Source organism: Prionailurus bengalensis, chromosome D2 (genome assembly GCF_016509475.1).
Source record: "Prionailurus bengalensis isolate Pbe53 chromosome D2, Fcat_Pben_1.1_paternal_pri, whole genome shotgun sequence".
NCBI lineage: Eukaryota > Metazoa > Chordata > Mammalia > Carnivora > Felidae > Prionailurus > Prionailurus bengalensis.
Genome location: NC_057351.1, coordinates 70,275,770 through 70,288,707, shown reverse-complemented (window position 1 = coordinate 70,288,707; position 12,938 = coordinate 70,275,770). Strand labels below are relative to the sequence as shown.

At 44.7% G+C, this 12,938-nt stretch overlaps 1 protein-coding gene across 11 annotated transcripts in view; it reads left to right on the top strand.

Moving 5' to 3' along the window:
- Positions 1–12,938, top strand: part of LOC122493260 (nebulin related anchoring protein) — a 70,499-nt gene that overhangs the window by 8,198 nt on the left and 49,363 nt on the right. For 5 of the 11 annotated variants that reach the window (XM_043597583.1, XM_043597590.1, XM_043597587.1 and 2 more), the window contains exons 5-13: positions 126–230; positions 1,340–1,447; positions 2,163–2,267; positions 3,026–3,133; positions 3,433–3,537; positions 6,684–6,791; positions 7,708–7,824; positions 10,287–10,391; positions 12,086–12,193. In XM_043597583.1, the coding sequence (XP_043453518.1) occupies positions 126–230; positions 1,340–1,447; positions 2,163–2,267; positions 3,026–3,133; positions 3,433–3,537; positions 6,684–6,791; positions 7,708–7,824; positions 10,287–10,391; positions 12,086–12,193 (969 nt within the window). The remainder of the gene's footprint in view (positions 1–125; positions 231–1,339; positions 1,448–2,162; positions 2,268–3,025; positions 3,134–3,432; positions 3,538–6,683; positions 6,792–7,707; positions 7,825–10,286; positions 10,392–12,085; positions 12,194–12,938) is intronic. The other 6 variants (XM_043597589.1, XM_043597584.1, XM_043597582.1 and 3 more) reach the window with 5 other exon arrangements.

Sequence of the window (12,938 nt, the reverse complement as noted above, 5' to 3'; positions counted from 1 at the left end):
ATTTATGGCCTTTAGAGAATTTCTCTTACGTTACCAGCGTATGTGAGCACGCTGGGAGGATGGGGTAGGTCTCACCAACCAATGTGTAGGGTGTGTGCTTATGCATTTGTGTGTTTCCTTTGTAGAGAGGCTACTGGACCGGATATGGGGAAGGGAGTGGTTGGTGCCCAGGAGCTCTTCCAGATCCTGAAATCGTAAGGATGGTTGAGGCCCGAAAGTCTCTTGGTGAGGTAAGGGCCCTAGACATTACTCTAGCAATTAGTTTGATCGTTTCTTTATCTTAAGATTGTGGTAGACAGACTACTGACCCCTCCCCCAGAGGTTACCATGTGCCAATCCCTGGAACTGTGTATCTGTTACCTTATATGGCCAAGGGGACTTTGCAGGTGTGGCTAAGCTAAAGATCTTGAGGTAGGAAGATTACCCTAGATTATGAGGGTGGACCCAGTGTAACCACAAGGGTCCCGATAAGGAGGGAGGCGAAAGGGTCAGAATCAGAGACAAGGTGAGGTGATAACAGAAGCAGAGGTCAAAGCCATGTGGAGCCACACATGAAGGGTGCAAGTGGCCTCTAGAAGCTGGAAAAGGTAAAGAAATGGAGTCTCCTCTAAAGCCTTCAGGACGGACCAGCCCTGATCGCCCGTTTTGGACTTCTGCCCGCCCCCCCAACACTGTAAGAGAGATTTCAGTAGATTTTCATGTAGAAAAGGCAACGTTGGCCCAGATGATGCAAGTCCTTAATGATTTGCACACTTCTAGTCCCTCCACACACCCAGGGTACTTTGAAGAAAGTGTCTTTGTAGAAACCACTTTGGAAACTATCGTTAGTCTTTGGTGACTCAGCCTTCAGCCGATAGAAAGAAAACAGAAACACAAATTCTGTGGTGCCCGGTGTCATTAGGAAGGCTAATCATCGGAAGTACTCAAAAAGATAGAAGGGAAAACTAACGTTTTGTTCTCGGTGCCATGGAACTAATTCTCGTAGACAAGTTACGGAAGAGTCTCCCGCACATTAACTGCTGCATTAGCATACCAGCCGTTGGGTCAAAGGGGTTGTGTCCTCTTTGGGTCCCCTTGGGTTGTATCAGGTTCCATAGAATTCGATTTAAGCATTGAAAGGGAAGCCCCTTGACCTGGGAAACATGATTTCTTCAGTGTTGACAGTGTTACTCAAATCGCCAACGGAATGACACCTTCAGGTTTACTGCAGATGATCGAAGTGTTTTTCAACTACCTTATAAATCCAGCAGCATTGGTTCTGATGGTGCTTTCAATGGCAGTTTTACTTGTTCTCACCTCATATCATTCTGAATCTCGTGCTGACATTGGTTCTGACCAGCAGGAATATACAGAAGACTATGAGCAACAGAGGGGCAAGGGGAGTTTCCCAGCCATGATCACGCCTGCCTATCAAAGAGCCAAGAAAGCCAACCAGCTGGCCAGCCAAGTGAGTGCCCTAGTGCTGGTTCACCATAGGTTATGCTAATTTTTGTCACCAGTGAGCCTCTGGGATTCAGGTAAAAACCACTAAGAGAGTGCTTATGGACAGTAGGTGTCATTAGTGCGGTATTATGGAGACAGCTGTGTCCTCATCTTTTCCTTGCCCGTTGTCTTCTGTGCCTTGATTGGGCCACATTGGCCAAATGGAGAATAGACCAGGTTGCCTACCCAAAGACTGGACCAAACAATTTCTTGAGGTCGCTTTAGCGTTTCAGATGCTGATTTTTATGAAGTGGATGGCAGATCCGCCTGAAGAATAGCAAAGCTTGTTGGCTAAGAGGTCAGATTTTTGGAGCCAGAATGCTAGGATTTGAATCCTGGCTGTCTCACTTACTAGCTGTGTGACCATGAGAAAATTACTAAGCCTCTCTGTTCCTCGGCTGCTCATTTGTAAAATGGGGAAAATAGTAGTCCTGCCTCATGTGATTGTTACGGAGAGGAAGTGAGTCAGTGTTTGTTAATGTTTAGTTCCTGGCACTCTCTTGGACTGGACACATGAACATTGGTGCTTTTTAAAGAGGAGCTTATAAAGCAAGCCCTAAAAACTTGCCATGGGCTTGTGTTGAGTGTAGCCCAATGGAATAGCTTCAGGACAGCTGCAAGGAAAGGTCCTCACAAAGGCTGGTGGGTATGACCTTGACTCTCTGCTGTCTCTTCATCAGGTGGAATACAAGAGAGGGCATGATGAACGTATCTCCACATTCTCCACGGTGGCGGATACCCCTGAGTTGCTACGGGCCAAGGCAGGGGGACAGCTTCAAAGCGATGTAAGAAATGATGGAGGCCAAGACCCTGTGATTCTCCTTTAAGAGTCTCTATTCCTTCCTTCCTTGGAGGTGGAGGGAGGAAGTATGTAGGAGGCCTCTCAGTCCCATGTGGGAGCCAGGAAGAACTTTCTGAGGTCAAGGATGGTCAAGTCAGATAGGTCAGCTAGCACAGACCTTGTGAAACCTCTTTCTCAGAGAGAAAACTTAGATAGTATCAGTAACAAATCAGCTGTATGTGATTAATCTGAAAAAATTCTGCCCTTGTCCCTGCAAATTATAGAATGTAAACTTCTAAAGAATTTCTACCGTTTGCCTTTTCACAGCCCAGTTGCTCCTTAGCATAACAAGACCAGGAACTTAGTCTTCTTCTGAGTGGGAAGTTTAAGCACAAATCCATGTTCGGCTTAATGAGTGGCTCCCACTAGCCTTTGGTGGAGAAGCCTCTTTTGTCTCCCAAACTCGACTGGTGGCTCCTTGAGGGCAGAAGCCTTACTGCTCCAGGCCCAGCCCCACCACCTGGCCCACAGTAGGTGCTTCATAAGTAGGTGTTGAATTCTGTATTGAATGTCTCCGTGCACCAGGCATTGTGCTGGGTTTGGGGAAAAAAGAAGGTAAATAAGACGTGTGTGGTCCATCAAGCTGTAAGCCAATGATGCCATAGGGGGACATGGAGGGAGTTATGCAACCCCTCATCAGATTGCATGCTAGATACTGGGACTATGGCATGAGATTCATTTTCTTTTTTTTTCATTTTCCAGGTGAGATACACAGAAGACTATGAACAGCAGAGAGGGAAAGGCAGTTTTCCTGCCATGATCACCCCTGCTTATCAGATAGCCAAGAGAGCCAATGAGCTGGCGAGTGATGTGAGTGTCCGCGGCAGTGTTTTCATGTTAGGGGAGGAAGCGGGAAGTTACCTGGACCTGGCGAGTATGACTTCCTGTCTGCTTTTGCATGCACCGTGGTCCAGGAAGTAGCTCTCCTTCAGAACTCTGAAGCCGTTTTACCAAGACGATGATCTGGTACTTTTATGTCTAAGACACACTCCCTGGACCCAAGCAGGAAAAAAAAAAAAAAAACATTCCACAAAACACTTGGTTTTACTCCCCTGGCTTCTGTGCACAGAAGGTTAAATTCACCAGGTTTGTCCTTTGCCTTCGTTTAGGTGAGGTACCATCAACAATATCAAAGAGAAATGAAGGGGGTGGCTAGTCCAGCTGCTGGAGTTGCAGGTGCATCGTCAAGGGAATGTATGGACCAGTATGGCCAGGTAGGTGATACATCACTTGCTTTCTGACGGTCAGTTCTCAGGTCAGCAGCCCACTAGCCTGCGACACACCGATGACCCTTTAATCCGGGGTTGGGCTGTGGTTTATGTTGCCCTATTTATGAGAGGTGGATTTTCCCAGCCAGACAGCAACCACAAATAGTGACACAGGGCTCAACCTGATCCACCAAGGAAAAACAGTTTCTCAATGCTTTTCCTTTTCTTTTTTAAATTAAAGAACCTATACCAATATGGTTGATTTGGCGAGAGTAAAGCATTCTCACCTATTAATTGAAGAATGGTCCCAAGGCCTAAGACTGGCTAATTTTAACTCATCCCTGTAGAAGTGTGAAAGGGATCCAAATGCACGTCTCAAAAACTATTGGGCACTTCACTGAATAGCAGGACTCATGTCTTAGAAAGTACATGTCTTATGGAGGTTACTGGATAAAGCAGTATGCCAGAGAATGTATATCTTTTCCCCAGTTTCATTTCTCACATGAACTACTTATTGATGGGGTATAGGGGTAGGTTGAGATGATAATTAGAAGCTAATTTTTATTTGTATGTCCCTCTGTATTTTCTGGTGCTACACAGGTGTAGGAGAGAAAGGGGACATTATTTTTTCACCATTGTAAGTAAAGGGTATTGGACGGCCACGTGTGTTCTGGAAGATGCCATTCAGTGGGCTTAGTTGATTTTTTAAAAATTAATTGGCATGTTGTTTGAATTTTTGGTCAGTGGCTAGACTCTACAACATACATGATTTATTCGACATACATCATTTATGAAAGGAAACAACTTATTTCTCTTTAGAAAAATAAAACATCTCTTCATATTGGGGAGACACTCATGGAAGACTTGGGATGTGTGTGAAAATAGATTGTGACCCCTTTGCAAATGTTTAGTTTTGAATTAAAAAGTCCCTTTTATTAAATACCATAAGTTAATTAAATGCTCTCCGTGCTTTAAACCCAATGAAATTATGTCTTTCTTGGTTTCATGTTTTAAGTATATTTTATAGAAGGCTCAAGACAACTTAAAAAAAACACTTTTAAGAAATATTTGGGGGGCGCCTGGGTGGCGCAGTCGGTTAAGCGTCCGACTTCAGCCAGGTCACGATCTCGCGGTCCGGGAGTTCGAGCCCCGCGTCGGGCTCTGGGCTGATGGCTCAGAGCCTGGAGCCTGTTTCCGATTCTGTGTCTCCCTCTCTCTCTGCCCCTCCCCCGTTCATGCTCTGTCTCTCTCTGTCCCAAAAATAAATAAACGTGGAAAAAAAATTTTATAAAAAAGAAATATTTGGTTCCTATATTTGGCAAAAAATATTTTGCTCTAAATGTGGACAGAGCTATCTGCCAGGACATGAGCGTGTCTGGACATATCTATGCACATCGATGAGATGTAATCTCATAGTGTCATAGTTATTTTCTTGGCTGAAGTTTCTGGTCACGGTAATAACAAATCTAAGAATCAAAGTGGGTGTCGTTTAATAGCACCGCCAGCAACTGTTGAGAGGATCAGTCTTGGGTGGCATTTCCTTGTGTGATATAGCGGGACCCGCCAGGCATGAGTAGGAGGGAGTGAGAGAGAAGCAGACAGACAGTCAGATAAACTATAAATATCTGTAGTGCCTAAAATGCCATACAATTCATTCTTCTTTTCAACGAGTAACTGTTTTTTTAGGTTAATGGACTGTATCATATCATCAACGTATTGTTTGTAACCAGTCAATTCCCCAGTAGGATTGAGTGCCTCACTAAAAGATTTACACACCCGACATAGATACACATAAGCAGAGAAGTTAAACTAAAGCTACAAACCAAACCTACACCATAGAGCAGAATGGGAAAGAGGGGATTACCAAAGAATTCGAGAGCCTTTCTTCTTCTTTTTTTTTTTTAAGCTTAACTTTTTTTACTTACTGCATTTGGCCCCAAACATTCTGGCATCCAAACATAAAAGAGCACTCGGACTGAACAGTTGTCACTATTGGATAAAAAGGAAGCCTGGATTTTCTAATTTGACCCAGCCGTTTTATTTAAGAAAATGTGTGTGCCATGGGGCGCCTGGGTGGTTCCGTCGGTTGAGCGTCCGACTTGGGCTCAGGTCATGATCTCACAGTTCGTGGGTTCGAGCCCCACGTCAGGCTCTGTGCTGACAGCTCAGAGCCTGGAGCCTGGAGCCTGCTTCCGATTCTGTGTCTCCCTCTCTCTCTGCCCCTCCCCCACTCGTGCTCTGTCTCTGTCTCTCTCTCTCAAAAATAAACGTTAAAAAATTTTAAGAAAATGGGCGTGCCAGACTCTGACCCTGGTACAGAAGCAGGGCAGGCCTTTGTCTTGGAGGAGGCAGGAGGCGGAGGGAGTCATGAGCCCCAGGGGGCACATGAGGTAGTTTCACATTTGTGGGAACACAGATGAGGAAGCAGCTGATTCTGCCTGGGGCAGGACTGGGAATGAGGGAGGAGCTCCTGAGAGAGAGAGGGTGGCGTCTGACAGGGTCTTGAAGTATAGCCCACTGCCAGGAAAGGTTTATGCCAGTGAATATCATGATGGTTCCATGGGGAAGGTTTGCTTTCGTGGGAGTCGGCGCATGGTGTGGGGAAGAGGAAGGAAGAAACAGGCCCAGATTATAATAGTCTGGAATATACATTTAGTCCCATTTGGAACCTTTCACCCCAAATACAAAAATTCAAATAGTTATATAATGCTCTTCTTGGCAAATTAACATACATTGCTGGGGAAATGGCATCTTGCATGTTAATGGGTTTCTCTGCAGAGATCTGTTAACGGGCCCAAGAAAGGCAGCATCTGAGATTACTGGAAGACAGAGGGGCCTCCCAGGTGTCAGATATGACATGAGTACTCCATGTACTCATGGAGATTTGTAGAATGTCCGCATTTATCTGGTGGAAATGATGAAGGTGATAATGATAATAGTTACCGTTTATTTCGTGCTGTGTGCCAGGGACCAGTAAGTAGACCTGACCACCAAGTCCACCATCTTAGCCACCACATGGTATTGCTGGGCCCTGGAGGGACCAGTGTGGGTGGACCTCTACGGCAACAGGCTCTAGGAGGTATCACTGCTAGTCCTCCCCACCGCCATCCAGGGAGGGGAGCATCACTGATGGAAGTTTTCGACTGGCCCAGCAGGGTTACTTGGAGGAATATGAGGAGCACAGAGGAAAAGGCAGCTTCCCCGCCATGATCACCCCAGCTTATCAGAACGCCAAGAAAGCCAACGAACTCGCCAGTGATGTAAGTACCTCATCGGGAAGACCCACAGGTCAATTTCTTAGAGCTGAGCCAGAGTAAAATGTTAGCCCTCAGTTTCTCTCCAAATTTCTGACATCTGCTTCTTTTGTTCAGACTCTTCGGTCACAGTTATCTGCTTCAAAGGATACTGGCACAAACAGTGGAACTCCCTTTAGGTCAGCCGAAGCAGGCGCAGATGCTGGGCTAGCCAGATGAGCGGGGCTAGAAGAGTCTTCGCTGAACGGCCCATCTAGAAACCTAACACTTTAGGGGAAGAGCTGATTAAAATAAGCCATATGATTATCAAACTGGGTATAACCCAGTTGATAAAATGATTTTTATTTGCAGCACGTTGGCCAGCTGGCGGTCCTTGAAAGATAGGCTATAATTAAACTCGGTAGAGGGACGTGCACACATAGATCTAACACAACAACTTGAGCTTGGTCTATATATAGTTAGAAGCCAGCCATGATTTTCACACCCCGCTTGCCCTACTCCTTTACTCTGTCCTATTCCGTTATTATACCCATTTGCCAAGGAAGGTGCACTCTTGCCTCAAGAGGATAAGTGAAACACATTACTCATTTTGCCCCTCATTAGCAGGTTAAGTGAGAAAATATGTTGAAACCATGGGCAGGCTGGGTGTGGAACGATACCTTTTGGTACAACTGTTTCAAGATGGCTCTTCATGCAGAATTAAGCATAAAGGGCACCAAGTGGGAAAGGGGCCAGTAAAAATTTTAATACAAAAGGAACCGAGTGGTTTATGGATTTCATGGAGAAAAAAGTCCCTGTGATTTTTTAACTTTCCCTTCAGAAAGTTCTATTCGGTAAATGTTGACGTTAAATGCGAGGTCATTTTGGAGTCACTTCTCTCCTGAAGCATGAAAACAATTCCTTCCTTGCGTGTTTCTTTCAGATAAAATACAGGCAGGACTTCAACAAGATGAAAGGACCTGCACATTATCACTCCCTCCCAGCTCAAGACAACTTGGTTCTCAAGCGGGCACAGAGCGTGAACAAGCTTGTGAGCGAGGTGCGTATGGGGGACAGTGGACACTGGGGCGACCCCAGAGTGAAAAATGCCACGGACTGTGGCTTGTGCGCTATACGTCGTTACCAGTTCCCATGGAACGAATGCGCCATAAAAGGCAACTCACAAGAGAGCCCAGAATCAAACAACCTGAACTTAAAATTAAGTGTCTCCAAGGGTTCAAAAGTGTCTTCTCGAATTCCCATAGGGCTGTAGACTGTCAGACATTTCAGGCAGTAGATTTTTAGGCGCAGGATACTGCCCTAGCCAACCTTTATCACGAAATGTCATTGTCAAAGAGTGGACATCGAACATGAGAAAAGTGTTTGCAGCATTGCACCTCTCTTGTCCTCTCATAATTCTAGCCAGCTTTCCCAGAAGCTGTGTGTGTCGTATGAATTACCGTTACCTTGGAGGCTGGACTGGCTGCCAGGCGCTGTGTGTTGTTTGGGCTGCCTGGTATTTCAGAGTTTTTGAATTGCTGGGACTCTGGCAAGGAAATAACCCCTGGCGCTCCCAGATCCTCATCACGCCCTCCAGTCCTTTCTTTCACAGCAGCCTCTCACACATTTCCTCTCTGGATCCTAAAGGCATTTGAGTTAGCAATCTCTTGCGACAGGGAAGAATGAGAGCTGTTAAAAGTAATCCCGTTAATCAGTTATCCGCAACCGAGAAATAGATATTCAAATATCCTAAAATATTTTTCTTCTCTAACCTCAAAAGGTCCGTCCTTAACCCCGAACTGTTACTTACTCTGCGGTCCTCTAACCTTGGGCTGCTCAGAATCCCCGAGAGTGACATTTTCCTCTTCTTAGCAGGACACTCACGTATTTTGGAGTCATAGATGGGTGCCTAGGTCTTGGAATCTGCTCTTTAAACAAATGTTCGCAATGGTTTTGATGCTCCAGGCCAGAGGTCAGCGAACTACAACCCGAGTGCCAAATCTGACCCATAGCCCGGTTTTGTAGATAAAGTTTTATTGGAACACCACCACCTCATGCTTGGTTACACGTTGTCGATGACTGCTTTCACACCACAAGAACAGAATCCGGTAGTTGCCGGAACTTGCTCTCGATTCACGGAACGGTGGATCTAGATGGAACCTTTGGAATTTTTAGGTCCTCACTTTGTCGTAGGTCTGGAAAAGTAGAGTGTCTTATTCTGGTTTAGAGAGACTTTCAGGAACAGAATTGGAACCAGATCTCTGAAAGTACCATTTTACCACCCAGGAAAAACACTGTTAACATTTTGGCCTTTGTCTGGGTGAAGATACTATAACCTAGTTTATGAATATGAAGACATTTATAGATTAGAATTCAACTATATTTACGGTCTGGTGTACTTTTTTCACTTTATATCAGATTGTGAGCATTATAATGCATCTTGCATACTTTATTTATTAAAAAAATTTTTTTAAATTTTTTTTAACGTTTATTTATTTTTGAGACAGAGAGAGACAGAGAGAGACAGAGCATGAATGGAGGAGGGTCAGAGAGAGAGGGAGACACAGAATCCGGCTCCAGGCTCTGAGCGGTCAGCACAGAGCCCAACGCGGGGCTCGAACTCACGGACCGCGAGATCATGACCTGAGCTGAAGTCGGACGCTTAACCGACTGAGCCACCCAGGCGCCCCACATCTTGCATACTTTAACAAGCATGTTTCCACCATATGTTTTATAAGATAGGATAACAAATTATATATATTTTCTTGGTGAGGTGTCACAAGAGAACCTTCGGTTTCTTTTCGCTGTTATGTTTATCCCATAAGACAAACCAGTCGTGCTCTATTCGTGGTAATCAGTCTGCAGCTGCCTCCTCCAATTACCTAGGATGACTTGGAGTCTATTTCATGACTGTAGCCTCACATCTTGCATCCAGCTACCCAGGGGAGCTCAACTAGCCAACCCACTTAAAATTAGAAGGCACTCGATGCATCTGTTAGTGGTCTCAGTTATTATACTGCTTTGTAAAGCAACTTTTGGGCCTACGTTTTATTGAAGTGTACATACGGAGAGGTGTATAGGTCATGTGTACATAAGGGAAAGGATTTCCACAAGTGGACACATCTGTGTGCCTAGATCCAGATCAAGAAGCAGGACATGACTCAGACATATCCCTCCCAATCCCACAGACACTTTCCCCCAAGAGTGACCACTGTCCTGATTTCTCAAACCTGTTTTGCCCCTTCTTGGGCTCTATGAAATCTTACTGTCATTTCTCTTGAAAGGGACTATATATATATATATATATATATATATATATTTTTAATTTTCAGAACCAAATTGTTGATTTATTTATTATTTGAAAGGAAAACATGTACTGCTAACTTACTGTATCCTATGCCTGGTCTTTTTAAATGCTGGGTTGAAAGTTTTCTAAAAATATCCTAGTAAAGCCCTGGTGACATTTTTCGAGAGTGGCTTCGGGCTTGGTTTTACTGTGCATCTGGTGTTTTGGTTTCCAAGGTGGAATATAAGAAGGACCTGGAAAGTAGTAAAGGTCACAGTATCAACTACTGTGAGACGCCTCAATTCAGGAACGTGAGCAAGATCTCAAAATTCACCAGTGATGTGAGTTTTTAACACCTCAGCGTTGGTTTGGGGCTTTGTTGATGCGCTAGTTTCTAGGTCTCTTAAGAGACAGTCTGTGTGAATATATCTGTTTGTCCCGGAAGCATGGCCTCTTAGGCACGAATACCTAAGAGTTTTGATTAAGGTTGCCTGCAGGCAGTAGTCCATGTAGTGTTAAATTCTGTCACGCCCCCCGCCGCACACATGACCTTGAGTCCTCAAGGTAGCACCCATCCTCTTGTGTTCTTCCTGTGTAGCGGTAGCTGGCTCCTGGTGGTGAATGCTGGGGAGGGAGGCTGGCTGAGCATGTAACATCGCCTCTCAATGTGACCTCGTGCTTCTTAGTACCCGATCCCCTTTAACCTGGGGACCCAGATGTTCTTTCATCATCTTACAGATGAGCAGAGACATGCTAGAGTGGCATTCGCAAACCTGGAAATTCCCAAAGTTCTGGGGACGTTTCGTTGAGCACATCAAGGACCCATGCTAGCTGTGATTTTATTTCTGCTTAGCTGCACATAATAGTAGAATTTAAAATCCTGAGGGAATTTGTAAGGTTCAGGGAGGAATTTATTGCCTAAATGTAGGGGTTAAGAGCACCAGCTTCGGAGCTGACAGTCCTCGCTCCATGATTAGCCAAGTGTTCGACTTGGGGCAACTTGTTTAAGCTCTCTGAGCCACTTTGTCCACCTATAAAATGGGGATGATACTAAGTCCCTCCTCGTCATGGAGTGTTTGTGAAGATGAGCCGAGTAGGATCGTGTCTCAGACATAGTAATAGATTTGTCTAAAGAATTTCACTGCCTATAGGGCGCCTGGGTGGCTCAGTCAGTTAAGAGTCCAACTTCGGATCAGGTCATGATCTCACAGTTTGTGGGTTTGAGCCCCGCTTCGGGCTGTGTGCTGACAGCTCAGAGCCCGGAGCCTGCTTCAGATTCTGTGTCTCCCTCTCTCTCCGCTCCTCCCCCACTCACGCTCTGCCTCTCTCTGTCTCTCAAAAATAAGTAAACATTAAAAAAAAAAAGGATCACTGCCTAGAAACTCTATGGCCTCCCAGGGTAGATTATTTTAACGTAGCTTCGTTACAAGCCACCCAAAGTGGTCCTGTTTATGACTTCTTGGTATCCCGTTTTGGTTTTCTCTTCATTTGGTAAGCTGCATTTGGGACGGACATGACGTCATTACTTCCCATGGTTTTAGTCGTAACCCACTTATGGTGTAAAAATCACAGAATTTGGCAAAGCTCAGGTTATATTCTTCATATAATTAGAAACGGAGGTAATAGCCCGCAGTGATTTACATGAGCCCCGAGCACCTGCATAATCAGCGCCTGTCCGTTGGGGAGCGCCACACGCTCAGGGTAGGTTTTCACAGGGGGGAAGATCTGGTATATTTACAATTAGAAATGTTCCAAGAAAACTGGGTCTGTTGTGTACTGCCTGTGCTCACCCAGATCCTATGTTTGGTTGTGTGCCCGTGTTCTGGCCTCACTCCAGCCTCTTGTGCTTGCTTGAAGTGTAAGTTGTTTTGTTAAAAAAAGGTTTGTCTTTTTTACTCAGCAAGGCACTGACTACTTCGGTAGGTTCTATGTAATCATTTATATTAACAATTTAGTGCATTAAGATGAGTAGTAGTTTATCTTCAACAGGTTGGGAGGAGAATGCTTTTCTTGAAAGTTTTGTGTTTCCGTGTAGAATAAATATAAAGAAAACTACCAGAACCACATGAGGGGCCACTATGAAGGAGTTGGTATGGACAGACGGACTCTCCATGCTATGAAGGTTGGAAGCCTGGCAAGCAATGTGAGTCCTAGTTTGAAGGGCCTGTAGGTCTGGGGACCTGTTGGGGTGGAGGGAGGTGAAACGTGAAGATTTCAGCCAATTCTTTTTCGACTTCTCTTTGTAAAAGTCAGTATTCTATTGTGTAAACATTAACCGATACAACCAAAGCTAGGTTGACCATTTGCAAAAGCTTCAATTTATTGGTCTCAGCTTTCTCTGGCTTAAAGAGTTCTTAAATGTGTTATCATGGATCTAGTGTGAGAAAAACATTCCGTTCCTGAGAGAGAGAGAAAAATGGCTGAGCATAATTCTTACTTGAAATCCCTCAAATTTCCATAGTGTTTGTGGCTTGTTTGGAGTTGGTTAGTGGGTTGGTTGGTTCATTCATGTATTCAATGGTAGTGTTCATTGAAGACCTCCTGTGGGCAAGTGCCGGTCAAGGTGGTGGGATAACGAAATAGATCGGATCCCATTGCGTGTAATCTGTTAATCTCTCCTTGGCTTTGTCAGTTGGGTTGACAGGGTTGCAAATGTCAGGTTGTAAATCTTGGAGGTACAGGGCACTTAAAAGAAACTGATTTCATTATTAAAACATACAAAGGTCAAATTTCCTCTGCTTGAGAATGTCAAATTTGACCTATAGAAAAAAAAAAATTTTAAATCTTGACTTTTCGTTTATTTTCTGGGGGTTTAGCCAAGAAGCTCTTTCATCATATACCCATGTGCCACTGCTTCCCTTTGTAAGGGGTTCCATAATTAATAAGAA